The sequence below is a fragment of the Syngnathus floridae genome, chromosome 9, assembly GCF_059516105.1.
Source record: "Syngnathus floridae isolate MCC-2025c chromosome 9, RoL_Sflo_1.0, whole genome shotgun sequence".
Lineage (NCBI taxonomy): Eukaryota > Metazoa > Chordata > Actinopteri > Syngnathiformes > Syngnathidae > Syngnathus > Syngnathus floridae.
This window is the reverse complement of record NC_142421.1, coordinates 13893859-13920863: the sequence shown is the minus strand read 5'-3', so window position 1 is coordinate 13920863 and position 27005 is coordinate 13893859. Positions and strand designations below refer to the sequence as shown.

General features: G+C 44.6%; 1 protein-coding gene across 8 annotated transcripts in view; it reads left to right on the top strand.

The window, feature by feature from the left end:
* Positions 1-742: 742 nt before the first annotated feature.
* Positions 743-27005, top strand: part of nrg3a (neuregulin 3a) — a 147051-nt gene continuing 120788 nt past the window's right edge. For 2 of the 8 annotated variants that reach the window (XM_088385847.1, XM_088385845.1), the window contains exon 1: positions 744-2429. In XM_088385847.1, the coding sequence (XP_088241973.1) occupies positions 1718-2429 (712 nt within the window). In that variant the 5' untranslated portion in view covers positions 744-1717. Of the gene's footprint in view, positions 2430-2721; positions 2782-27005 lie in introns of all 8 variants that reach the window. The other 6 variants (XM_088385849.1, XM_088385846.1, XM_088385850.1 and 3 more) reach the window with 6 other exon arrangements.

The following is a 27005-nucleotide window of genomic DNA, read 5'->3' as shown; positions in this document are numbered from 1 at the left end:
CGTCCTGGGACGAAAAGCTGTCTAACAAGATAATCCTGCCTCCGTCGCATCTAGAATGGGAAACCACAAACGTGATAACCCCTCATCCTCAGCGCTCGTCCACTCCATTATCCGGCATTGTTCAGGCTGCATTAGGATGACATGACCTGATCTTATCCTCCATCAGCTGACACGGATAGCATACATATTTACATGGATTGACAGAATATGTCTCATTTCAAAATGATGCATTTCGAGCATCCTGCGCTAGGGAATTTCGTTTATAGTTGTACTATGTTCATTTTGTTTTCGCTTGTCAATTATTTTACTGATTCTTTTATCAGAAACAAGATATTTAGGTTGCATTACCTGACATGTTTCGGCTTGTACTTCCGCCTTCATCAGAGTTGAATGATAGGCTCTCTCCTGTCAGCTGTGATGTGAAATGACTTAGTGTTATAAAGTGCATTATTTTTAAAGCCACGGTTAACGAGAGGTATCAACCAGCTTTTCATCCGAAATGCCAAACACCGATTTTACCCCACCACCCCACCCCCATCCGTCCTTCTCAATTATTCCAATCCATCCTCACGCTCTATTTGTTTATTATTTTCATCCATTGAGCGTTTTCTTGTCTGCTGACAGAGGCAGGCACATTTCCAATCTCCATCCAGCAGATGCAGCCTCCCTCTCTCGGCCACGCTCTCTCTCGCTCTCTCGACCACTCTCACAATCCTCCCTCCTCCCTTCCGCCGTCCTCCCTCTTCTCATTTGTCCTCTGCCTCTCCGGGCGGCAGCTGCGCGCGTGCTCGCCAGCATCTCGGCCATCGGACCCATCTTCAGATGTCGCTAGCCTCCCCGGGGTGACGGCGAGGACCGCTCGGGTGGTGTGAAGAGACAGAGGGTCTGGTAATCTCGAGACTGGATTTCTCTTTCTTTGGGGTCATTTTGGCTTTGGAATTTCGTCTGTGCCGGAATGTTTCCACTGGATCACTCGGCATACGGGAGGGAAATGTGATCCAAAGCTGGCTGCGCAAAGGAAGCGGGATCATGCGTTGCTTTAGCGGATTAATCCGCCCTGTGATAGCGCTGCGTGACAACACTCCCCCCCCCCTCCAACCCTTCTCTTCCTCCTCTTCCTCCTCCTGCCGCCGCTTCTGCACTCTGAATTGTTGCTTTTGTGTGTCGGCACAAACGCCGAAATCAACTGTCACGAGGGCTTAAAACAAAAGATAAAATATATAGCGACAGAATCAAAGCAGAAGCAAGAATTCTGGCACAGTCGACATCCCAAGGGAGACAGAATTTAGGTGCGGTGGGACTCTGCCAGGGCAAAAGCTGCTGGATCATCCTGCATCTGGGAATTTCATATTTTCCTGCACTCACACGCTAGGACATGGTGAGGCGTACGCGTGCATGCTAAATAGGAATTAGGTTTGGATGTTTTCTTTTTTTCTGCTGCAGCGCCGCACTCTCATGCACGGATACAGAATCTTTCCACCCTTCCCTCTGCTCCTGTGTCGTCGTCTTCTCTCCTTTCTTTCCTTCCACTTCAAGTTGAGAGTCGGTTGGGACTCGAAGGCAGACTAATCGTCCGATTGTCTGACTACACCTACTCTCCATGCATGTCCCTCTTGTCCTATTGGCCTTCTCTGTGTGTGGATTATTTGTGTATTCCGTCGTCTCCACCTTGGTCCGGAACATTTATGACACATGCCGAGCACAGGATTAACCCCTAATGAGCCATAAAGAAAGGCCCGGAAGGATGAGTGAGTGTTCCAGGGCCACCGCAACGGGTGCAGTGATCCTGGAGGAACCGGAGCCGTCAGGGACCTCGGGTGCCTCTGGGGCCCGTGGCGAGGGCCTGGCGCAAAACCGGGGCCCTTTGGGGTGTGCCCTGTGGCCCCGCCAGCAGACATGGCTCTGCGTGGTTCCGCTCCTCATCGGATTCATCGGGTTGGGTTTGAGTCTGATGCTCCTCAAGTGGATTGTGGTCGGGACTGTGCGGGATTATGTACCGACAGACCTGGTCGATGCCAACCGGATAGGACAGGACCCCATCTTCCTCTCAAAGCCCAGCGGGATTCCCAAAGGGCCTGAGACCACTACCACCACCACCATCATGGCCACAAACACTCCTATGGCTGACTACAAGCCTAAAACTGTAACTGTTGGAAGAGGTAGAACTCGATCCACCGAGACCTCCACGGCTAACCCAAGAACAAGCGGGGCCTCGGGTAGCCTGGCGACCCCTCGCAATCACGGAAATCGTAACGGACGCGTTCCGGTGGGTTTCACCACACCACCTTGGACCACCCTGAGAACGTCCAGTCCGTCTCCATCTAATCCTACCGTGCTACACGACTCCACACAGATGTGGGCTTCGGAACATACCACCACAGGGGCCACCACCACCACAGCAGCCCACAGGCACGGCCACCACAAAACACGTAAGTCTCGCTGGTTCCGCAAGAACTCCAAAAACACTGCTCATCATGAAAGGCTCTGATTGCCATCTTGGTCTAGTCTAGTTGCTGAATGAATGCCCCTCTGAATTTACAGTGATTGACCTTCAATTATGTAGATTTCACTTTTATACGGAAAGGTTACATCAGACTTGAACGAAAGTGCCTGCCGGTATATTTTCAAGCGCATGACAGGAGTGGATGGTCGGAGTGATAACTTGAGGATTGTTTTCAATGTCACAATGTCTTAATGAAACATCCTGTGTGTCATCCTCAGAGAGCTTTGTAGCTGACAGCAGGTTAACAATTGACTGTGGTTTTCACTCTGAAAACAGAGGTAATGACACGTTTATGGTTCCATTTTAACAGAGTTGAATCAAACATCATGCATGTCATTGTGAGATTCTTTGGTACCTGACTCAAGTAAAAAAAAGTGTGTGATATCAGGCTTCTTTTCATAAATTAATAATGTTCAGATGTACAGGTTATTGAAGGCTTTTTATCTGAAATGCTGTATATGATTTGCATGAAACTTACTGGATGCCATCCCGGGATCTCTTACCTGTCACAAGTGGAGTAGTCGAGCAATACCAGAGGGGTTGTGTTTTGCATCGTTGTCAATTTGCAGTGAAATGACACTCACGTTGGCAGATTTCAGGGGTTTTGTTCTGAAAAGTTACATTCCGCCATAGGGACGCTTCTTGGGTACCCTTCTGGGATTATCTAGTACCTGACAAAAGTGATGTAAGAGGTATACTTTTTCACATTTCAAAAAGCAGTTAGTCTGAAATGCTTCCTATGATTTGCTTGAAACTTCCTGGGTGCCGTCCTAGGATTGTCTATCACCTGACATAAGTCGAATGATTGAATGATATCTTAAATGCCTCTCTGAATATTAATGAGAGGTCGCTTGAACCTTTGACTACTCCACAGTGAGGAATGACATTGTTGATACAATTGACCTTATTGATCGAGTTGATTATTATGCAACGTGGTTGTTGATCTGATGATGAGCTAACATTTATTTACAATCCCTGCTTTGAAAGTGTGCCATTCCCAAAGACGGCGACCCGGCCAGTCGCGAGCAATAACGTCGAGAAGCGCCGCAAGGCCACCTGGACCAGCATGAACACTCCCAAATCTATCTGGATGTTGCGGATGTTTACACTGGACGCTGGAGGCTTAGCATGGTGTGCTAACCAATGACATCACAGAAGCAGAGTAGGGCAAATGTCTTGCTTCATGCAATTTAAATCACGCTTTAAGGGCATTTGACACCAATCAATTTAATTAAATATAATTTGACGTATCAATTTAGAGAACCCCTCAGAATTTCATCTCGTATGAGATTATTGGTGGTAGCTATGCTGTTTTCACCATGGACAGTTTGAGAGTGCAGTTTAGTTTGTGCCCATTTTGAAGTGTGCCAATCTTTAGAAAGTCAGGCCTTAGTTCCCCGAGTCCTGAAAGCTTGGGTGTGGGGGGGACACCTCAGAATCCCCCCCAGCCAAAGTGCTGCTTTTTGATGTGCTTTATTGCTCTGATAAATTTGGCGTCGGCGTTGTTGATGGTCTCTTAACTAAATTAACTTTTCTGCTCATTAACGCTAATTCCACCACGGCTGTCTGTGATGGAGAGCAGCACAAACTCGGCCGGGCGGCTCACATTAGCCGAGACGATGTGAGGGTGGGGTTGACTGGGGGCACGCGGCTGGGTGCAGCAGGAAGTGTCTCGGCTTTGGTTACCTTTTTGTCCTTTGAGCGCCTGGCCATGTGCTCAAAGTAAACAAGGCCCTGAGTCTGCTGTCGTTGCTCGTTTTAAAGGATTGCAACCTTTGGTATTGTTGAGGGTCGAGAATCACGCACCACTGCAATCAGGGCAAATTTGTGCCTAATTGAAAAAAAATAGTATTAGTGTTGTGTTATGTGGAATGAGAAGGGATTATACGGCTCTTCTTCTTTGTTTCCGCTGGGAAATCTGACTGCAACTTGATGCACTTGACACCCCATCAGGAAACCTTTGGAAACGCAAGCAGCTGACACCAGTGAGGGTTTGGTGTGAAGATACAGTTGAGGTGATGCAGAACCATTTACATGTCACGGACCAGTTTCATGCTTTTTAGAGGTATGTGTGTTGATACGTGCTATTTATTTATTTATTTATTTATTTATTTATTTATTTATTTATTTATTGTAACAGCCATATTTCCCTTCTAGGGATTAACAAAGGTTATCTTATTTTGTCCTACACCAAAAAACGTAATGTGTGTTATTTAATTGGAAAATAATTTTAATACAAACCAATTTATCATGTAACAAAAAATGTATCCACAAAAGAATTGGCAAATTTTCATCAAAATTGTAATTGAAAATGTAATTGAAAATTAAAGCATGTTATATCTCTACATAACATTTATCTTTGGAACAGTAAATGCTTATGTTTGGAATAAAAAGAGTAAGTGTTGCTGTCGGTCACAGAACATGTGTTGCCATGATAGTAAAGACTTCAATTCATGGAGTCAACGTAAATGTTCAATTTGAGCCATGCAAGTTCCCCCCAAATACTTGTTGAAGCACACACGAGCTTGACAGCCTGTTAATCAGTTCTTCATTGCACATGTGCGGAACACATCATCAAATGTTTCATTGATTTAAAAAAAAAATGAGTGCAACGAGGAAGGAGCATCTTTTGGTGTTTTAGTTAATGACTGTATTTTCTGCCTACGTTGCCGCCTCCTCTTTGCCTTGTTTCGTCTTGGTTTCAAATCTTGTTATGTACACTAGCTATTGATCGGCATTGCCGCAGCAATCGATGACGCGCTGACGCCACAAACGATTCCTCCTCCGTGATAAATGTCTCCCGCTTTCAGCGCCGCATGTTGAGAACATCTCCTCAACGTAAGTCCTGGCTGGGTTTTCCCCCAGTTGGAGGGAGTGAGGGGGGGAACAGGATCAATATAAGGTCACACATGCTGACCAAATAAAGGTCAGATCATTACAACTTGACGACTCTTCCTGATTGGACACACAGTGGACATTATTAATTCTCTCTATGCAGGGGAGACTTGTTTCTCACCATGGACTCCATTTAAATACCTTCATTTTGCACGCCTTCAAACTGGCTCAATAAAACAGATAAACAGAAATAAAACAGCTTAACCAGGGCTGGGCTGATCAAAATCTTTTTTTTTTTTATTGTCCGGACACTGACACGCGACGGGTTTGGCCAGCGCAGCGCATGTAGTCAGTTGGAAATGACTAATATTAATTTCACTAACGAGTGTGACAGCTCACTTCAAAACCAGGGCACAAATCAGTTCACGTCACAATCGAAGGGGCGATTGGGAATTTGTCCCGGGCCAAAGTCAGGAATTAAATGTAAATGGTGTCCTAAGCCACAATTCACAGAGAGCAGGAGAAGGAACGCCGACGTGGTTGTCTGTATCACAATCCCCAACAGCCAGTTGCATAATGGCAGGACTCGCGGTCAGAGGCAGAAAGGAAAGCTGATTCGATTCACGAGGTCGTGTTATAGCGTTTCACGTGTAACCTTCATTGGCAGCGCGTAGCAGTAAATAAACTGTCAATAAACTGTCGTTTGGCCAGCACTCATCAAAATGCAGTTTTTCCTAAAACGAGTTCTCCAAAAATCGATTATAATAGTTGTGGGTTAAATGTTGAATCTGTACTGTAGCTCTATTTGGATACTCGCCACCACTGCAATATAAGGGACATGACGTTGGAAGGAGCACTAATCAATTTTTTTCTGAATACGTAGTGAGGCTTGTTTTTGTGCACACAAATGTGTATATTTTCCCTTGATAAGAATTCCAGAGCGTGTGCTACAAGTTGGTCATAATTACTAATTAGCTGACAGTCGCAGGACGCTCACCGGCCACTAAATGGAAAAAATGTTGAACCAAAAATGTCATTTAAAAGTGCTGTCGCGTGTTCTAAAGTTGCAGCGGCAAGGCGCTCTTTTTGTGGGGCCGATAATGAAATATTCCATAGATTCCTCCACGGAAGACTTTCCACCCCTCGCCAGATAATTAGAAAGATGGGAACAAATGGTATCATTTTTATTAGCGGGTGGAGAAATGGGAGCCATTCATCAAGATCCTTTCAGTTATTAATTAATCCTTTTTGGAAAAAAAGAGAGTGCCACTTGTGGTGAGTGCACATGAAAACCATAAAGGCGGCTTGATAGATATCCTTGGGAAAATGTCACTCCTCCTCTTGGTGAGGAAGAAAAGTAAAGTTGTGCTTTGAAATGCTGTTGCTGGCTTGTACCTTGCGCTACCACCCACATGCCGATTTGATTCGCCAAGGCCATCATTTTCACATTAATGCCCATTAAACAGAGAATGTATGTGGCACTGCCGAACGGCTGCGTCGGCTTGGCCGCCTGCTTTCATTAAATGCCAAATAAGCGACCATCTGTGGCTCGGGAGGCCCACCGAAGACACGCCGGTGTCCGGGTAAACTGAACCAGTTTGCCGTTTCGTGCCTCATTCTGAGACAATATGAACCTTTGGTTTCGGGTTCTTATTGACGAAAGCCGAGGTGGTAAGCAGCCTTTTATTCTGGAATTTACAGCGACTGAAGCGGATCTGGGGAATTATTTGCTGTCTCGGTCGATTCGTCACACTCATCGTCATTTCCGCGGCTTTGTTTATAAAGAATGACTCAAACGATCGACTCATTCAGATTAATTTTTACCATTTTGGGCTTGAAAATGTGTGAAAATCGCCGTGTCCAGAAAAGGCCTTTAGCGATGGTGGTCGGCTTGTATCGCGAAAAATCACTGGGGTCTCTCCAGATTGTGTTTTGCCAGCGTCAGGCTAGTTCCCGGAATAGTTGCATCAATGCACGATCCTCCAGATCGTGAAAGGCGGCATGTGGATCTGGGCTGTGATTTGAAATGCCTGGTATGTGTTCCGGGTCAAAGCTTGTAAATGTTTGTTGATTTAAGTGCATATACGCGTGTTTAAGTCGCGCTGCTTTATTCATCATCCTCATGCAAAATAGATGATTTTGTATGTGTCACATTGCACACGTGTTCTTGCTCTCCATAACCAACTTCTCGGCATGTGCACACAAAATCAAATTGAATTTTAATGCAGGAAAATAAACACTCAGTGATGACATGATAAAAGTGAATATGGGATGTAGTCGTTTTCTTCCTCTTCTTTTAGCACTCCTATTGGAATCAGTCTCGCCTTTGCGATGGTAGAGGATTATACTTCCGGAATATTTGAGTGTGATTTTGTAGGAGTACAAGGACCTTTCATGTGCTGGCCTTGTAATTGGATCTTGGAGTGATGCTTTAACACTACTCTGTCTGAAACAGTGTCAATATCCAAACACTTAGGCTGTGTCCCGCAAAGGTCGACTTTGGCGGCCATCACAACGGGACCTCCAGTGTGCCTTGACCACGCATCGGTGTCCGAACTCACGCGGCCTTCGAATCTCAGTTTCCAAACTGTCCTTTGTTTCCATGGAGATGGTTCGAAACACACTTTCCTAGCCTGCGTTACTCCTCTTGTTTCCACCTCACTCTTCTTCTACACTGACTCAATTGGCAAAGGCCAATAGCATGTCAATCCCTCACCTTCCTGACGCCGGCTGCCAATTCGTTGTCAAGTTAGTGACGCGTGTGCAAGAGGTCAAATTTACCCGTCCAAATTCACCACTGTGTATTTCGTCTGCGGACACTATGTGAGAATGAGCCTTTGAAGGATCCAGCCTGGACATAGCTATTGTTTTTGCTTGCGGTGGAAGAACGCTATCAGTTGGTGGCGCTTACGCACCATTAAGCTGCTTTAACAAAGCGTGCGGGTATCAATTTTTAAAAAATCTGCATCTTCTAAATAATACTCCACTCTATATCCTAGTTTCGATGCACTTTGCTAAGCTAAGGCCTCGGAAGAAGGCTCTTTGAAGGCACTCACTTTGATTCACGGCCCTGGAAGGTCGGTCAGAGGAGGAGTGCTGAAATGAAATATTAACAATGAGGAAGAGAAACGCGGTCAATATCCAGAGAAGAGGCTGAATTATTCAAGGCGGCCCTCTGACAAATTGTCCCACAATGCCTTGCAAGCGCAGCGACGACGAGGCGCTCACGTCACCGGCGTAGCCCGTGAAGATGCCGTTCATCCAACTTCCTTTGTTGCCTGGCAGTTTTCTATTTGCCCACTTTAGAGTCACGACGCCCCTTTGCCATCCAAGTCCATGAGTTGCTCAGCACAACAGCAGCTGACACTCCCAAGGCCACCTGGGTCAAGACGAGATGGAGAGAACAGTGGAAGTCAGCAGAACCATCTAGACTGCACCACTACATCAATGTCCCCACAGACGTCTCTGGCCAGGACTTGCCCCGGAAACAGTGGACATCCCTCAACCGCTTGAGGACCGGCGTTGGACGCTATGGAGCTGCAATGAAGAGGTGGGGACTCGCAGATAGTGCCTTCTGCGAGTGTGGGGACCCAGTCCAGACAGTAGAGCACATCATCAGCAGTTGCCCCAAACACCGGCCACCGAATGGCGAACAAGGCCTGATTGATCTGGACGATGACACGTTGACCTGGCTCGCCTCAACGGAGCTGCAAGCCTGAAGTCATACGACAGAAGAAGAAGAAGCCCCCACGTTCAAGAACGGTACATGCTAACTTCACAGCATGACTATGACATTGTATTTAATGGTATTCTCTTGATTATTACAAGATAAGGTAAAAAAATACATATATATATATATATATATATATATATATATATATATATATATATACACTACCGTTCAAAAGTTTGGGGTCACATTGAAATTTCCTTATTTTTGAAGGAAAAGCACTGTACTTTTCAATGAAGATAATTTTAAACTAGTCTTAACTTTAAAGAAATACTCTATACATTGCTATTGTGGTAAATGACTATTCTAGCTGCAAATGTCTGGTTTTTGGTGCAATATCTACATAGGTGTATAGAGGCCCATTTCCAGCAATTATCACTCCGGTGGTACAATGTGTTTGCTCATTGGCTCAGAAGGCTAATTGATGATTAGAAAACCCTTGTGCAATCATGTTCACACATCTGAAAACAGTTTCAGATGTACAGTTTTGTTACAGAAGCTACAAAACTGACCTTCCTGTGAGCAGATTGAGTTTCTGGAACATCACATTTGTGGGGTCAATTAAATGCCCAAAATGGCCAGAAAAAGAGAACTTTCATCTGAAACTCGACAGTCTATTCTTGTTCTTAGAAATGAAGGCTATTCCATGCGAAAAATTGCTAAGAAATTGAAGATTTCCTACAACGGTGTGTACTACTCCCTTCAGAGGACAGCACAAACAGGCTCTAACCAGAGTCGAAAAAGAAGTGGGAGGCCGCGTTGCACAACTGAGCATGAAGATAAGTACATTAGAGTCTCTAGTTTGAGAAACAGACGCCTCACAGGTCCCCAACTGGCATCTTCATTAAATAGTACCCGCAAAACACCAGTGTCAACATCTACAGTGAAGAGGCGGCTGCGGGATTCTGGGCTTCAGGGCAGAGTGGCAAAGAAAAAGCCATATCTGAGACTGGCCAACAAAAGAAAAAGATTAAGATGGGCAAAAGAACACAGACGTTGGACAGAGGAAGACTGGAAAAAAGTGTTGTGGATGGATGAATCCAAGTTTGAGGTGTTTGGATCACAAAGAAGAACGTTTGTGAGACGCAGAACAAATGAAAAGATGCTGGAAGAATGCCTGACGCCATCTGTTAAGCATGGAGGAGGTAATGTGATGGTCTGGGGTTGCTTTAGTGCTGGTAAGGTGGGAGATTTGTACAGGGTAAAAGGGATTCTGAATAAGGAAGGCTATCACTCCATTTTGCAATGCCATGCCATACCCAGTGGACAGCGCTTGATTGGAGCCAATTTCATCCTACAACAGGACAATGACCCAAACACACCTCCAAATTGTGTGAGAACTATTTAGAGCAGAAGCAGGCAGCTGGTATTCTATCGGTAATGGAGTGGCCAGCGCAGTCACCAGATCTGAACCCCATTGAGCTGTTGTGGGAGCAGCTTGACCGTATGGTACGCAAGAAGTGCCCATCCAACCAATCCAACTTGTGGGAGCTGCTTCTGGAAGCGTGGGGTGCAATTTCTCCAGATTACCTCAACAAATTAACAGCTAGAATGCCAAAGGTCTGCAATGCCGTAATTGCTGCAAATGGAGGATTCTTTGACGAAAGCAAAGTTTGATGTAAAAAAAATCTTATTTCAAATACAAATCATTATTTCTAACCTTGTCAATGTCTTGACTCTATTTTCTATTCATTTCACAACGTTTGGTGGTGAATAAGTGTGAGTTGTCATGGAAAACACAAAATTGTTTGGGTGACCCCAAACTTTTGAACGGTAGTGTATATATATATATGTATATATATATATATATATATATATATATATGTATATATATATATATATATATATATATATATATATATATATATATATATATATATATATATATATATATATATATATATATTGTTGGATTTTGTCCACAATTTAGGGAGCGCGTTATCTGCGCCTCACGGCAAAAGCCTTTGCCAATCACCTGTTATTCAATTTACTCACTGCGTGCTCGTTTGATTTCTTCAGATTTAGGAAAATGCAAAGACACTGAAGCAGAAATTAGACTTAGACAGCTTGGTTGAGTTCAATCACAATTCTTGTTCAAAAAGCTCTGTTTTCAGGAAAGTGCAATACAGCGCTGGGCCCTTCAAGAGCGGAAAGTCTCCATTCAGAAAAGGGCAAAGTCCAAGGTTGTTAGATCAGTTTTATATTCAGTAGCACATTGTGGGCCGGGATTGATGGGCGATGAGTCTTCGGGGTGGGGCAAGTTCGAAGGAGAGTCTGCTTCCATGCGAGTGGTGCTGGTTATGGGCGATTCGGTGTGTTGGTGGGGGCTGTTGGTGTGTGTGTGTGGAGGGGGTTGTTGTCTTCCATCCCGTATCTCGGCCTTGGCGATCATCTTTGGCCGAGTTCTCGGGTGGCTCCTTCTGGCACCAGCTGGTTTTATCTCCACGTGACCTTCCTGTGAACATTCTCCTCCAATCTCGGACATACACTGTCGTACCGCATTCAACCGTATCTTTTTCTTTGTGAGGCCAAGATATTTCCCTCTGTGCAGAACGTTCAGTAGTAATCAAAAACTGGCGTCTAGCATTAGTCAAAACATAAGATACAATCAAGTACTGAACGGTCAAGACGACTGTGGCCGTGTCCATGATTCAGAGAAAAAACATCAGGCATGCATTCCACAGTTCCTTAAGGGTCATTAAGGTATTTAGGCAATATATCAAAAGTCATTTGTTATTTCAAAGTCCTCAGAAATATATATATCAGATCATAAAGTTATAAAAACCTTTCTCATCACCACTTATCAAAAATGTCTAGTTATGTCTTCTTTATTGATTTGGGGTGTAGGTATAATTATATGCTTCAAATGTTTCTTTTATTTATTTAATATGTGAATATACTTGTCTGCTTATGTACTTTATTCAATGAGGTTTGAGCATATCTGTTTTTGTAGCGAGGCAGGACTTTTTGTATTTCGACCTCATTCCTTCAATATATATATATATATATTGTATTTACAATTATCTCTTTGTAATTATTCAAACTATTTAAAATATTAAATATGTAAAATTTTAAGTTGTAATAAAATCATACATTCACTTTTATTGTAGTTACTTTAATTATAATCATTTAAGCAAATACTTAAACACATTTCAGCAAATTTATTATGCATAAAACTTTATTTTTAATTAAAAGTACGTTTAATGGAAAATATTTAATAATACAAGATATGTAATTAAAACTTAACTACATTTTATTCCTCCATTTGATTAAAATGTCTGCAAAATGGTTGAACTAATGTGATTATTTTTATTTATTACTAATGATAATCATCAACTTTTTTATTAATTAAATTTCGTACATACGTACATCCATCCATCCATTTTCTGAACCGCTTTGTCACAGGGGTGGCGGGCGTGCTGGAGCCTATCCTCGTCATCATCGGGCAGTAGGCGGGGGACACCCTGAACCGGTTGCCAGCCAATCGCAGGGCACGCAAAGACGAACAACCATCCGCGCTCGCACTCACACCTAGGGACAATTTAGAGTCCTCAATCGGCCTACCAAGCATGTTTTGGGGATTTGGGAGAAGACCCGAGTGCCCGGAGAAAACCCACGCGGACACGGGGAGAACATGCAAACTCCACACAGGGAGTGCCGGAGGTGGAATCGAACCCGTACCCTCCTAACTGTGAGGCGGACGTGCTACCCAGTGCTTCACCGAGCCACCATATAGTACAAACATTGTAAATGTAAATTATTTAGTAATCAAGTCATTTGTGACACCAATACTTTGTACAGCATCAAGTAACTACTCACTACGGTACTTAATATTAAGCTAAAATTAGTATAACATCAGTTTACATATAGCGTATCTGCATAGCACTGTTGGGGCCAAAAGTAGTTACCGGTAGAAGCAGCTTTATACAGTGTACATAGTTCTGCAGTAATGGTATCATGGTCACTCGGATTGCTAAGGTACTGCTGGCATCATTAGGACTTTGGTCAACCTGCCGTCTGCGCGCAAGGCCGCAGTAAACAGAGTAATTAGCTCAGAGAACAAAATACCGACGCTGCATTTATGGAGACACACACTTCGTGGAAGGACCAAATGTTATTCCCGTGCGATGCCAATTTATTCCTGTCATCTGCACACTGGAGGATTTCCTTGTTGAGATTACTTTAGGAATGTTTTGTCGTTGTTCTTGTGGAATTCCAGTAAACCTAAAAAAATGGGCAATTGATTGAGGGGTTCCAAACTGTCTGTCAGGTTTGGGGAATGTGTAGTTCCTTAAAGGTGGCAAAAATGGGTTGTCAGTATGGGTAAAAGGATGGTGGCCTCAAGGGACCAAATTCTGCACTCCATGAAGTTTAACTCGTGTTCAAAATATTGTGTTTTTTTCAAATTTAATTTCAAGTTTGTATTAAAACAGTTGTAAAAGAGGAAAAGAAATTGTCCTTAAAATCGATTCCTGGCTGTCAAAAGTCATAAATGAATGCAAAATAAATTCTGATTCGATTTGACAGAGTAAAGTTCAAGATAATTTGAAAGAGAAAAAAATGTTTGCCGAGAGCTAAACTCTTCACAGCTCATTAAAATGGGTGTTTGCAGAAGAACTGATCATAGTGAAAAGAGCCTGATGTTCCTAATGGACTCAGCCGTTAGCCAGGACTGTCGCGAGGTGGGCGTGGCGCCCACCGCCGTCGATGAATCCCAGCGGGAGCGTTTTTCTCGAGCGTGTGAGCTGGTCGGCCTGTGATGGCGGCGGCGGCGGCTCGCTCTCTCGCTCTGCTCTGTGAGCTATTTTTAGCTTCAAAGATGGTTGCCAGCTTCTCTGTGGGAGGCGGCTTGTTTTTCCGGGCCGACAGCAGCGGCGGCGGGAACACAACAACAAAGACGCGCGATGGCGTGCGACTTTATTTTGGAATAGCACCGTTACACAGATGACTGTTTGTTTTTGTTGTAAGGAAGGCCAAGTATTTGAAATCTATTTCAAAATGTGCACACAGCAACAACCTTCATGAAGACCAAGTGACTTGAAAACATGAGAGCAGTTGCTGTCATTTCAAAAGAATAAATATCAATCAAAGCCAGCTTAATATACCGAGTTTGTGTTAGGACGGCTGGAAATGGCTAAAATGACTCAACAGTTTGGAAGAAAAATTGCAGATTTCTTGTCCTTCTGAAAATCTTTGTGAGTATACACATTACAGATCCTACCAAATGTCATGTTGCTGAGTGGAGGTGACTTTTCTAAAATTCATAGAAATTTGATTTCAGAAAGGGATTAGTCACTTAACTGACGTGAAACCAAAATGGCTGACTTTCTGTGTTTTCAGGCACGACTTCATGAGACTCATTTGTGGGTCTCCTCGTGACAGAAGTGTCTTTTCATGCACAGCTTCAGTAAAAAAAAATTCTCGCCAGTTAGCACAACAGCCCCCCCTGTGGCGTGGTCTTTCCAGAACATGTGAGCCATCACGTGTGTGGTACACGTGGGTACATGCCTATATCTTGAAAGTGGAAGGCACGAGAGTCTGATATGATGTAATAAGTGATGGTGGGAGTGGGAATAATGGCGAGAAGGAGGCGAGACGAGGAAATGTGTCCACTGGGCGAGATGGAGAAAAAGCAGCCTCTCAGCCATCTGTGCACACACCAGCTCACCTCAATGCCCCCCCAACAATTCTCCCTCCTCTGTGCCCACTCATTTCATTTACATTTACATTACACTGTGTCCGACTTGATTTGGCATCGAGGTGATGGATGATGAAGAAGAGCTGCAACCGCCGCCGTCGCCGCCATGTGCTCAGGGCGTTGGCCGCGTAAGCTCTTGGCGGCAAGTCTGCCGGCCCTTGAGCTGAGGGAACTAAGGCCACTTAAATGCTACCGCTTACATGTTTGTTACCAATTGATTGGGAAGTGAAATGTAAACATTGAGAATGGAGACAGCATCCCAGAAACAGGCTTATTTTCTGCATGTATGCAACCACGAAATCTGGACCAAACTGTTACCCATAAGTGTAACCGGTGCCCCTAATTTTAGCTTTGCATGAACATAAACCTAAACTCGCAAGTGTAACCTTAACCATGCACCAATCCAAACCTTTATCCTCAAGAGCATCTTGGAACCTTAAGCACAACATGCCTGATGATTCCATTGCCTGATCTTAACCCGAAGCGCACGCACACCCGAACCATCCCCCTACCCAACCCATTTATCGTAACTACCCCAGTCAACACCCTTAATTCCAACCCTAACAGCTACCCACATGGATGACCACAGGGAGGAGAATCTTCCGCGGGTCCGCGGATTTCCGTGTTTTTTTCCGTCGGGAGTATCATTTTCGTGAATCGTGTAGCTCGGGGGGGGGGGCTGGCGGCAGTATTGCGACAACAGCCCCCTTTTTTTCGGCAGCATTTTTGCGTTACTTTCGTCACATCATTTGCCTACTCATTTGCCTGATTAGCAAAAGTTTTAGCCAGCATGGCGAAGGTTTTAGAGAAAAAAGACGAGGATCGTGCCAGGGAAATAGACAAGTCGAACGGGATCAGGAACTGCTTCAGATGGGCATGGCTCGAGAGCAGCGTCATTTTACAACTCGGAACACAAAGACGCTCTTAAAGGGCTAGAGACATCCCTTTTTTTTTTTCAATTAGAACGGAATTTGATAGAATGTATAAAGTGAACACATTTGCCGCATTGGAAATTAAAAATGGACACCGATTACTAAGAATAAAGCTGAAATGAAATGCCAGTTTATCGATCGGGTCCCGCACGAAGCCAAACTGACGGCGCCATTACTGTGACGTCACAAGTTGTACATCTGGATGTCAACAAACCCAAACAACATGGCAGATGATAGCGACAGCTCCGTTTCTAGCGGCAATATTAGTATCATTTTATCCGATTCAGAAACCTCTTTTGACGCAGAATATGATGAATCTAGCAGTTCACTTGGGCTGAGCTGAGCACATTTTCTGAATTGTGCCCCTCCCGTCACGCTTCGACATACTTTTCAAAGTCAAAGTCTCAAAGTCTCCTTTATTGTCAATTCCTCCGCATGTCAAGACACACAAAGAGATCGAAATTACGTTTCTCACTATCCCAGGGTGACAAGACAGCGTTCACAAAACACATACAAGTAAACAACACAGGAAAAATAAAACAAGAAGATGAACAATAAGAGTGATAGCACGCTAGCCGCTCCCGATGCACAGCAGAGTCCGGAAAGATAAGACAGAGTTCACAACGCACATACAAGTAAACAACACAGGAAAAATAAAACAAGAAGATGAACAATAAGAGTGATAGCACGCTAGCCGCTCCCGATGCACAGCAGAGTCCGGAAAAATGACAGTCAACCAGGCCACTGTGAACACGAGCACACAGCAGGCACGCACTGTCCGGTTCGTGGATCCTATCAGGCGAACTCAACCCATCTTGTAGTCCCGCGAACGAATGTACGCCAGGATAATGGAAGGCACGGCTAGGCGAGCTGGGTTGGCCGCAAACCTTGCCCGACGTCTCCGCGCTGGCCCCTCTTCTCTTTTTGTTTACATACACTGAAGCTAAACGCGTACAACTTGAGACGTCATGAGACGTCACTTCCGGCTGGCGGCTCGGTGCAGTCAAATTCGTCTGTGCGGCAAATTTAAATGATATTTTTCAGAGCAACAGCTTCCTTTTCGTTGTTTCGAGCGTCAATTTATATTTATAAGCCCATAAGCTAACTAAAACCGATTTATACATATACCGGTGTCTCTAGCCCTTAAAAGCAATGCGACAGTGAGCGCCTGGCGCGCTCCGGTTACGCGATCGGACTAAATTAGGATCCCTGCGCACTGAGGTCCACTTCAATTTTGGAAAGTACATCAGGACTTTAAAAATGTTTTCTAAATTTCAGCGACGGCTCTGTCACAATAATGCAATCAGCGCAGTGCAGTTGCACGGTCGGCGACGCTATGTTTGCGCGTTTGGTGATGCGCTGCAGTTGCGCGATCGGACAAAATTAAGCTCCCTGCGCACTTAGGTCCACTTGAATTTTGGAAAGTACATCAGGAGTTTAAAAATATCTTCTAAATTTCAGCAACTGCTCTGTCACAATAATGCAACCAGCGCGGTGCAGTTGCGCGGTCGACGACGCGCTACGGTTGCACGTTCGGCGGTGCGCTGCAGTTGCGCGATCAGACAAAAATGTGCAAACGAAAAAATGCTTAAAAAAGTCTTGGAACGGATTAAATTTTTTCCATTATTTGTAATGGGTAAAATAGATTCGTAATTCGACCGATTCGCTTCTCGAACCGCCTTCTGGAACAGATTGTGGTCGAAAACGGAGGCTTGACTGTATTATATTCACCTTGGTAGCCCACCAAGCAGGAATATTTTTTAAACAAAACTGTTGAAATTGAGTGATGAAATTAATGGTTTTGGGGTTGCTATACTGCCAAAATCCATGAGTTTCCAGGGATCTTTGCCCCCTGAGCCCCCTCCGGGGCATTGCCCCTGGCCCCCTGCGGCCCCCAATCGGGGCCTGTGGACCCTGTGGCCCCCAATAGGGGCCTGTGGCCCCTGCAGTTCCCAATGGGGACCTGCGGCCCCTGGCCCCTGCGGCAAGTGAGAAGGGCCCTAGGCCCCCTCAATGGGGGCCTTCCGTTCCCCCAGTGAGGTGTGCGGCCCCCAGACCCCGGCTACTTTTCAGTGTTTTTTTTCATTTGCCGTTCTCATCCCTGTAACCATATCCCTTAAGGCCTAATCCTGTCCCAAACCTGAACCCTCCTAACCCGAATTTCTAAATCCTCTGTGACGTAGTTGCAATAGAACTCTACTCTAATTTAATCTGAGTGAGGATTACGGAGGAGCTCTCTGTTGTCATCACGCCGTTGCCGAGTCAAAGTCCCTTTTCTGTGATGATGAGGTGAACGCTCCGCCGCCGCGCTGTTGCATCTGCGAAGCGTCACATGATCCCATTGTCGTTAATGATGCAAAAATAAACGCGCTCTCGCCAACATGTGTCCGTTCGTTGTCTCGGCAAGGAACCTCATGCCCGAGCAGCCCACGCGTGACCTACTTCCAGTGAATTGTCAACATGCCGGAAAGAACAATGATTTAATTACGGAAGCTTGTACGCCGTCAAGCGACTCTGAAGCAAAGGCGAGACGGTGGCATCTTCCCAGCTAATTCCCGGTGCTCGCTCGGAATCGTCGGGTGGCATCGTGGCCGCCTGTTCCCACTTAATCGGACTCCCTCGGCACATTTTATTTCATCTCTTTTTACTTGTTTTAATTGCGTTTGTGTCCAAATTTTGTTTTCAAACGACACACTGGCTAGCAGCAAGGTCGGAGATAGCATAGAAGAAAGATTGTTGATATTCAAGATGGTGGATTACAAGTGTAGATAAGTGCACAGCTGGCAGATAGGTCAGTAACAACCCAGTGGTCAACATCAAAGACTGACCACTGAGGTTTGAAAATCAATTAATTTTACTGATGAGTCGTTGAATTAGCACGTCCACCTCACAGTTAGGAGGGTGCGGGTTCGATTCCACCTCCGGCCCTCCCTGTGTGGAGTTTGCATGTTCTCCCCGGGCCCGCGTGGGTTTTTTCCGGGCACTCTGATTTCCTCCCACATCCCAAAAACATGCTTGGTAGGCAGATTGAGCACTCCAATCTGGTTTCCTCCCACATCCCAAAAACATGCTTGGTAGGCAGATTGAGCACTCCAAATTGTCCCTAGGTGTGAGTGCGAGTGCAGATGGTTGTTTGTCTCTGTGTGCCCTGCGATTGGCTGGCAACCGGTTCAGGGTGTCCCCCGCCTACTGCCCATTGACGGCTGGGATAGGCTCCAGCACACCCGCGACCCCCGTGAGAACTAAGCAGTTCAGAAAATGGATGGATGGAGTCGTTGAATTATGGGCCGTTATCATTCAAAAGGTAATAATAGGTTCTAAGAAAAAAATATTGCTCCAAAATACAGTGGAGCCTCGGTTTTCGAACGTCCCAGTTCTCGAACAAAATCGACGTTAAGCTCAATACTGAAAAACAAAGACGCTCTTAAAGGAAGTGATGTTGCGAGAGGGGCGACTGTGCTTACCTTTTTGAAATTAAAGGGTACCTTTGGTCAACCTGTATAACGCAGGCACTGATTTAGTATAAAGTAAATGTACAATATCAGAAAAGAAATAACACAACACCTCTTAGGGTCAAGAGATTATATAGCCTGAAACATTGCCGTTTGACCGGCACTTTTGCTGCCTGGGGAAGAAATATGGCGCCCCGGATATGACGTCACCAAGTTGATTCCGTTTTGTACAAATCAACTTCCAAACATTTACTTAAAAGACCAATTGATCATAGCCGTTACTAAAATCACTTAACAGGAAACTGACTTCCCTGGCAAAATGTTCTTGCCCGCCATGACGGGAAACCAATGTAAACGAACCACAATAATCGCCCAGTAATTCATCAAAATCGGGGACAAAAACTGCTTATCACAGATACGGCAATGTTTTGTCTCTGGGATCTCTTTTCATGACGCTGTTGCCTTTTCACATCTGTTTTCCTCTGTTTATGGGCAAAAACTGTTGGCACTGCCCAGGGATGCAGACGTTTTTTCTCTTTCAAACCAAGGGTCTTGTTAATTACATCGGCTGCAAAGAAATTCTCTTCAAAATGTTCCTCACAAACCACGGAATTACTGCTAAAAGGGAACGTTTTTATCGTGTGACCTGTTCCTAGATTGTGCAACCATTGTTTACAGATCCTTATACGATCATAATTGTTTGGCATTGGCACACGGAAGAAGTGTTTGTCTTTGTTTTTCCATTTGTTATTATAACATCTGAATGCTATACACTGCGCCAAGTTGCGTGATCCACAATACTCCTGACACTCACTGAGTCCGTGCTCCGTGACCCAGCCCAGATTCTCCTGGAGTTCATTGCGTCACACCTGTCTGGCCTGCACCAACGCTGGGGACGAGAGTGGAGGCAGCCAAGATGCTATCAACTTGCTGACGTCACGCAGCTGCCTGATCCGGGCCACAAACTAAGCAACATGGTTGCTCCCAGTATTTCCACGTCACACTTACTAAAAGCCATTTAATTTCTACATGAGTTGCTTTTTTAAAATAAACTTCAGGGATTTGATTAAGCCATATTCGTAGAATAGAAAAATGTTAATATTGCTAATGACTAAAGATACCCTTTAAGAAAACGTTTTTGCTGTTTTCTTTCACATGATCTTTGAAATGTTGTCTTTCATTGGTAAAAAAAAAAAAAATTTGATGTGCTTTTTTTCCCTCACAATTTAAAAAGATATCTTTTACTATTAGAATGAAACACACAAGCAAGTTGCTACAGATACGGCAATACATTCCCCAGCCTAGCCTACTCTATTAATTCAGTTTATAGTTTATATTCTTTATTTATACATTACCTACTCACTTATTTATGCAGTTTATGGTGTAAAATAATGAAAAAAATGCTTTAAAAAAGCGGGGTTTTTTTGGCTCGGAACGGATAGAAATTTGTTCCATTATTTGTAATGGGAAAACATGATTCGGAATTCAAATGATTCACTTCTCGAACAACCTTCTGGAACGGATTGTGGTCGAAAACCGAGGCTCCACTGTAATGTATTTCACGCTTTTAATGTCAACATGTGTTTGCCATCGTTTCCCAAATGACATTTCATGATTCAAAACATATTTTCTTGAGCTGCTAATTGCAATTTTAGATATGTACGTATAATTTTCCTCCTAGGGTGGCACAGTGCCACACTGGTTAGCATATCCACCTCACAGTTCAGACATTGCGGGTTCGATTCCACCTCCGCTCCTCCCTGTGTGGAGTTTGCATGTTCTCCCCCGTGTCTGTGTGGGTTTTCCCCGGGAACTCCGGTTTCCTCCCGCATCCCAAAAACATGCATGGTAGACTGATTGAGCACTCCAAATTGCCCATAGGTGTGTGTGCATGTACCAAGGGTTGGTTGTTTCTGTGTGCCCTGCGATTGGCTGGCATCCAGTTCAAGGTGTCCCCCGCCTATTGCCCGATGACTGCTGGGATAGGCTCCAGAACGCCCGCGACCCCCATGGAGACATGCGGTATAGAGGATGGATGGATGGATGGATGGATGGATGGATGGATGGATGGATGGATGGATGGATGGATGGATGGATGGATGGATGGATGGATGGATGGATGGATGGATGGATGGATGGATGGATGGATGGATGGATGGATGGATAATTTCCCTCATATTGCTTCTTGTTTCTTTTCCCATAAAAACTCACACACATCTTTTCTGTTATGGCCCAAAAATTTCAATCAATAATTTTTGGAGAATATAGTTTCAAGCATCGCTGTTGAAGGATAGGAGACGTTTAAAAACCAAGGTGGAATAAAAAAAAAAATACATGCACCACCAAGGTGGAATAAAAACAAATTACATCCACCACCAAGGTGGAATTAAAAAAAATACATGCACCTTTATGGTTATAAATCAAATTATATGAAAAAGACACAGATATTCTCCAGGTTACTAGCTCATTGTTTGCATATGTCTTCTCAATAAGTAGTGACTAACTAGCTTGCAGATTCAGAAGTTTATTAACCTATTTTTAACTGACACCTAACATAGTTTGTAGATGACCATCCATTGCTAATTGAAAGCTAGCAAACAGCATCTTACATATTGCATTGCTTGCTAGCTAATCAGAAGCATATATCTTGACGAGATGACGAACATTCAGTGTGTGGATATTAAGCGTTTAATTTGCAGGTGGCTCATCGATAACGATCATTAACACAACTAGATTGACAGCCCCCCACTGTCCACAACCAACCACACATTCCATAATCATCCTCCACCTCCTCCCGCACCTGTTGCCACCATTAGGCTGTGACTTACATCCCGCCTCCATCCTCCTGGAACGTGTGGGTGGATGGAGTGATGGATGGATGGACGGATGGATGGGTAGAGTAATAGCCGTATGGTCAGGCCCGGGGCTCTCTCCCTCGCTTATCTTAGGCAAGCTAATGGCCTGAAACCCGAGTCTGTGTTAGCCTCCACTTCCTCTTGCACAGGAAGCCCAAAAACCTGATCCTCCTCCGAAGCCAGAAGGATGAGAAGACATCTTGTCTTTCTCTCTCGCTGTGATGTGATATGTTGGACGGAAAAAAATACGAATAGTTTCAGATAAACTTTACGCACTCACACAGTTAGACATATGGGAGATACGACTAACTTTCAGTTAACTAGACCTTGCTAACAGATAGCTCGCCAATAACTGATAATAGATATTTTAGCTATGGGTTAGAGTTAGGAGATAACCATCAGATAATAAACAAATCACCAAAATTTCGTTATTGAATAGCTCGTAGACACAGTAGATTCCGGTTATCTATGTTCTATAACTAGCAACAATTAACAAGCAACACTTGTACTAAGTTCATCTTGTTTTTCCTTTTTTTAATCACTTCACTGGTTTCTTTTATATCAAACAAATTGGTCCGAAACATGTCAGGTAATGAACCTAAAACAATTCGTTTGATATAAAAGAAACCTGTGAAGTAATTAACAAGCAAGTATATTGTAGTTAACGCGGACAAAGCTAGCTTGTAGATACAGTAACTCGCATGTAGATAGCAGATAACTAGCAGTCTATATTTCACTATGTCAACCGCCTTATTTAACTGAATGATAGTCAAAATATAAGGAAGAGTACAAGTAGAGCAATAAACATATCTGTCGATCCAAAATCACCATTATTATCTTGTGATTGGTTGGTGTACCCAGTGAAGTGTGTTGTGTTAATCTGCATTTGCGTCAAAGTGTTTCAACGTGCTTGATGAGCAGCATGTGTTGGGCAGCAGATTGTTTGCGACATGGGAGAACGAGGATGGATGCTGCGTCGTCCACGGCAACGCCAATGCATCACATGAAGCCTAGTGGCGTGTGTGTGTGTGTGTGGGGGGGGGGGGGGGGGTGAGTGTGTGTGTGTGTGTGCGTGCGTGCGTGCGTGCGTGCGTCTTTAGCATGTCACTACTGAGAGGCACACACACGTAGCGTTGATATACCCTCAGGGTCATGTGAATAGGACATAAGAGGCTTAACCAGCGCAGCCACTTGCCTCGGCCAAGCCCACCCGGATGCACTACGCATCTGTTCTGCCCCCTCCCTCACTCGCTCCCTGCTCTGTGTGCTCTCTTTTACCCATCTGCACTCAACTCATTCACAATTAATGAAACCTAATTTATATACATGTAACTATTGGTCAAGCTACAAATTCCAATGCACACAGAACTTTATGTTTAAGTGCCTTTATGATTTCCACCTACTGGCTGATGTGTTTCTATGTTCCGAGAGTTCCTAGAAAAGTTGAAAAATAAAATTCAGTTTTCTAAAAATGCATTCTTCGTTCAGGGCCCGTCGCCATGGAAACAAAGGCCAGCGTCAAGGCCGGAACAAAAGGCCACTTGTGTTTGGCGTGAATTCGGATACCGCATGTGGTTGGGTCACGTGACATCATGCAGCCAAAAAGCAGCCTTTGGAAGAAACAGCCTGTGAATTTGGGCACAGCTTGTATCTCAACAATTCCTTCAGCTTACAGACACACACACATTGAGCCAAGTCACCTCCAAATCCAAATGTTCTGCTCAGCCTGGGATACTGACACCCTCCCCCCTAAAGTCCTTCTTCCTTCCCTTCTCGCTGGCGGCGGGATTTAGTTTCGTTTCTCAGGGGAATGGCGGATAAAAAGCCTCTATCCTCTTTAATTGGTTGCACCTGTGATGGGATTCTGGCTCCCCAAGTGAAATGACGCCACGCATACACAAACAAGGGAGAAAAGTTGTACATTTTTAAGATTTGAGTCATAATATTTCAAAAATAAAGTTGCATACTTGAACAATCAAATAAATTATTTGAGGGCAGAAAATGTAGTTGTAAAAAATGAAAAAATGGTCTTAAAAAGAAAGGATGGAATTTTTTCTTCATTTAAAAAGGAGACTTGTTTTATTTTTAATCCGGTTAATTGACAAAAGGAATTAATCAAATTAATTGATTCTCAAAGTAATCTTTAGTTTCACATCGAGATTATAGTCAAAATTGTACAACATTTAAGTCGAGTAGTATGTTTTGGATTTTCAAAAAAGTATTACACTCCTCCCACTTAAAAGTTGCATCTACAGAAAAAAAAAAAGTTACACGTTTATCTCGGGAGACTCACCGAAAAGCTAGAAGTCTTAAAGAGGAAGTCTGCCATTTTCTTTTGAAGCAGCCATCCTAGGCTCATGACGGCCATTTTTTGCTGTTCTTCAAATTGTGAGGTTTTGGTCGATTTGGTGGTGGTTTGCATGGGCCAGCTGCTTTAGCAAGGAAGCAATGTGAAAGTGGCCAATGTTTGCAATGGCTTTTATTTAGCCCAACACCGACGCTCTGCTGCAGATGTCCGCTCGGGTCGGGGCCCGTCCACACGGACCGCCTCCACTAAAGACTGAGCCCCCCCGTCCTCATTGGCAGGACCACCATGGCACGGCGCTCTTGGCGGCAAGCGAAACAATGTTCTAACCGTCCATCTGCTTTGACGACCGATCATTTGTCTCCATCTGTACGCCTTAAAAAGAAATCAGCACTATGCTCGCTCCACTTTCACTATATGAGATTCACTTCCATCATCATGATACAAATGCTTCACAAATTGCAAAAGCAGTCACCAAATGTCAGACTTGAAAGGCAAGCAGTGGCAGGGTGTGTGCGTTCAGTGGCAAATGTAGATAGATGAGCAGGAAATATGATAAGAATAAGAAGAACAACATTGCTATTATTGTTGTTACTAGTCATAATTATAATGACATTTCATCATTATTGTCGAGAAGTATTTTCAGCTCCTTAAGCACGGGAGAGCTCCCAGCAGCACCACGGCTAGCTCCGTTGTTCTGGGGAAAGGAATACTGCATGCTGCTGCTGCCGCTGCTGCTACAGCTGCTGCTGTAAAATCGTCACCGGTTTAAGCTGCAAACAAATGCTGAGCCAATGCGATCGCTTGGCGGCCATCTTCTTTGTTTATGCGACACGTGCCCCCACCTCCCCATCAATTATTCAGACGGGCGTATAGATACCACATTTGCAATTTAAGAGCAAGAGTACATGCTGCTAGCGGGTCGGTCGTTACACGCCTATATTCTTTTGTTGTTGGCATATTTAAGAGGCGTGATGTCACAAACTCCTTCAAGTTGTTGAGTTTCATTTTTTTTGGACATTGTCTTCATCTCTTCAACAGCATCTAGAGGTCAAAGTTCACAGCCTCCCTCTTCTCATTATCAATCAGCACACTAAGCTGGCCGCTAAGCCTTTGCGGCTTAACGACTACAATATGTTAGCGCAATGGTAACGTAGCGTACTCACGACTAATTGTCAGACTCGCTTTCCGATTGCATATCAGCAGCCTTCAGCAGGGCACACGCATCTTCTTGATTTTGAAGGATCCGAGATACTTGTAGAGGTTCAAAGTCTGCCTAGCGTGTTCATTATAACATGTTGTCAAGATGGACAGCCGTTGTTGAAGATTCCATCTTTGAATATTTATATTGTTCTTATTTTTGCATTCAGCGCTCTAGCACTTATCAAGTTCTTCAAATTGAGCAGCAAGATATCTTGCTGTAGGAAAAGTGTTCTTGTGATTTTCCGTGAAATGGAGGGTGGCTGTCCTTCCTGGGGGCGCGCGGTCCTGTTTTATTTACTAACGAGCACCCGGCGTCTCGACATCTGTTTTCTGTTCCCCAGCGTGACGCGCTTTGGGACGGTTGACGCCAACGAAGGCTCCTCCACCCGAGTGCTGACGGCGCAGTGCGCCGTGTAGCGCTCCTTGTGCGGCAGCGCAGCTCTTGTGGCGCTCTGCATGCGCTACAACAGCCCGACTCTTTACGGGAGGGACGACCGGGCGTGCCAGCTGGATCCAGCGTGCTCGTTGCTTCACTGCCCACACTTGGCACACAAATAGAAAATCAAATGTCTTTTTTTGGCCATCCTATTTTTTTTTTTTATGTGGGCGGCCATGAATAGGGCCACTTGTAAGTCAAGGTGCAGCGGCATTTCCTCTCGCATAAGCGGTTGTGAGTGCGGATGCCGACTTGCTGACTTGCGTCTTCCTGTTTTCCCTGCGCCTCACTTCTCTCATCCTCAATGTGCTCATCCATCTCACGAACGGCGACCACGGGGCCATAACACCGAGGCCACAGAAGTGGCGCGGGGGGGGGCATTTGTCAAGTCCGTGCGGGGCCGGGCGGAGCCCATCTGCCCTTTAACGAGTGTCATTAAGGAAAATGGACTTTTCTTTTGCCCGACAAGTGGGAAATTAAACAACCGAGTCCATCTTTTGTTATCGGACAATATCGGGAACAATATGCCCACGAGCGACCCATGCTGCACTTGTGCACCACTGTGACATCAACTCATTGGGCCGACCCGAGTTGCACATCCAAAGAAACCCAGTGGCCCAAGCGCTCAACAGCTTCGCTCATGTTTTCCTTGCCAGTGAAAACGCGGAATCTTCAGGAAGACATGGCGCACAATGTGTGTGCGTGTGCCCGTGTGTCATCTGACCCACTTTTCATGTTGCTGCTGTTATTCTTATCATAAGTGTGTTGCCGTTTCAGCGTTTTTATATTTATTCCTAACATCAACAATTTCACCTGCACAGGTCAACCTTGCTCATGTGTCACGTGTGGATGTTTGTGAGTGTGTGCCTCGCTGTTGGCTGGCAACTAGTTGAGGGTGTTCCCATCTACTGGCAGAAGTCAGCTGGGATTCATGAAAATAAAACAAAGCGATGGATCGATGTTGTGCCTTTTCCAGGCATGACTTTTCTGCATGTATTCCTCGCTATTATCCCTCATTAAAATACACGTTGGAATTTAATAGATTGTATATACCGT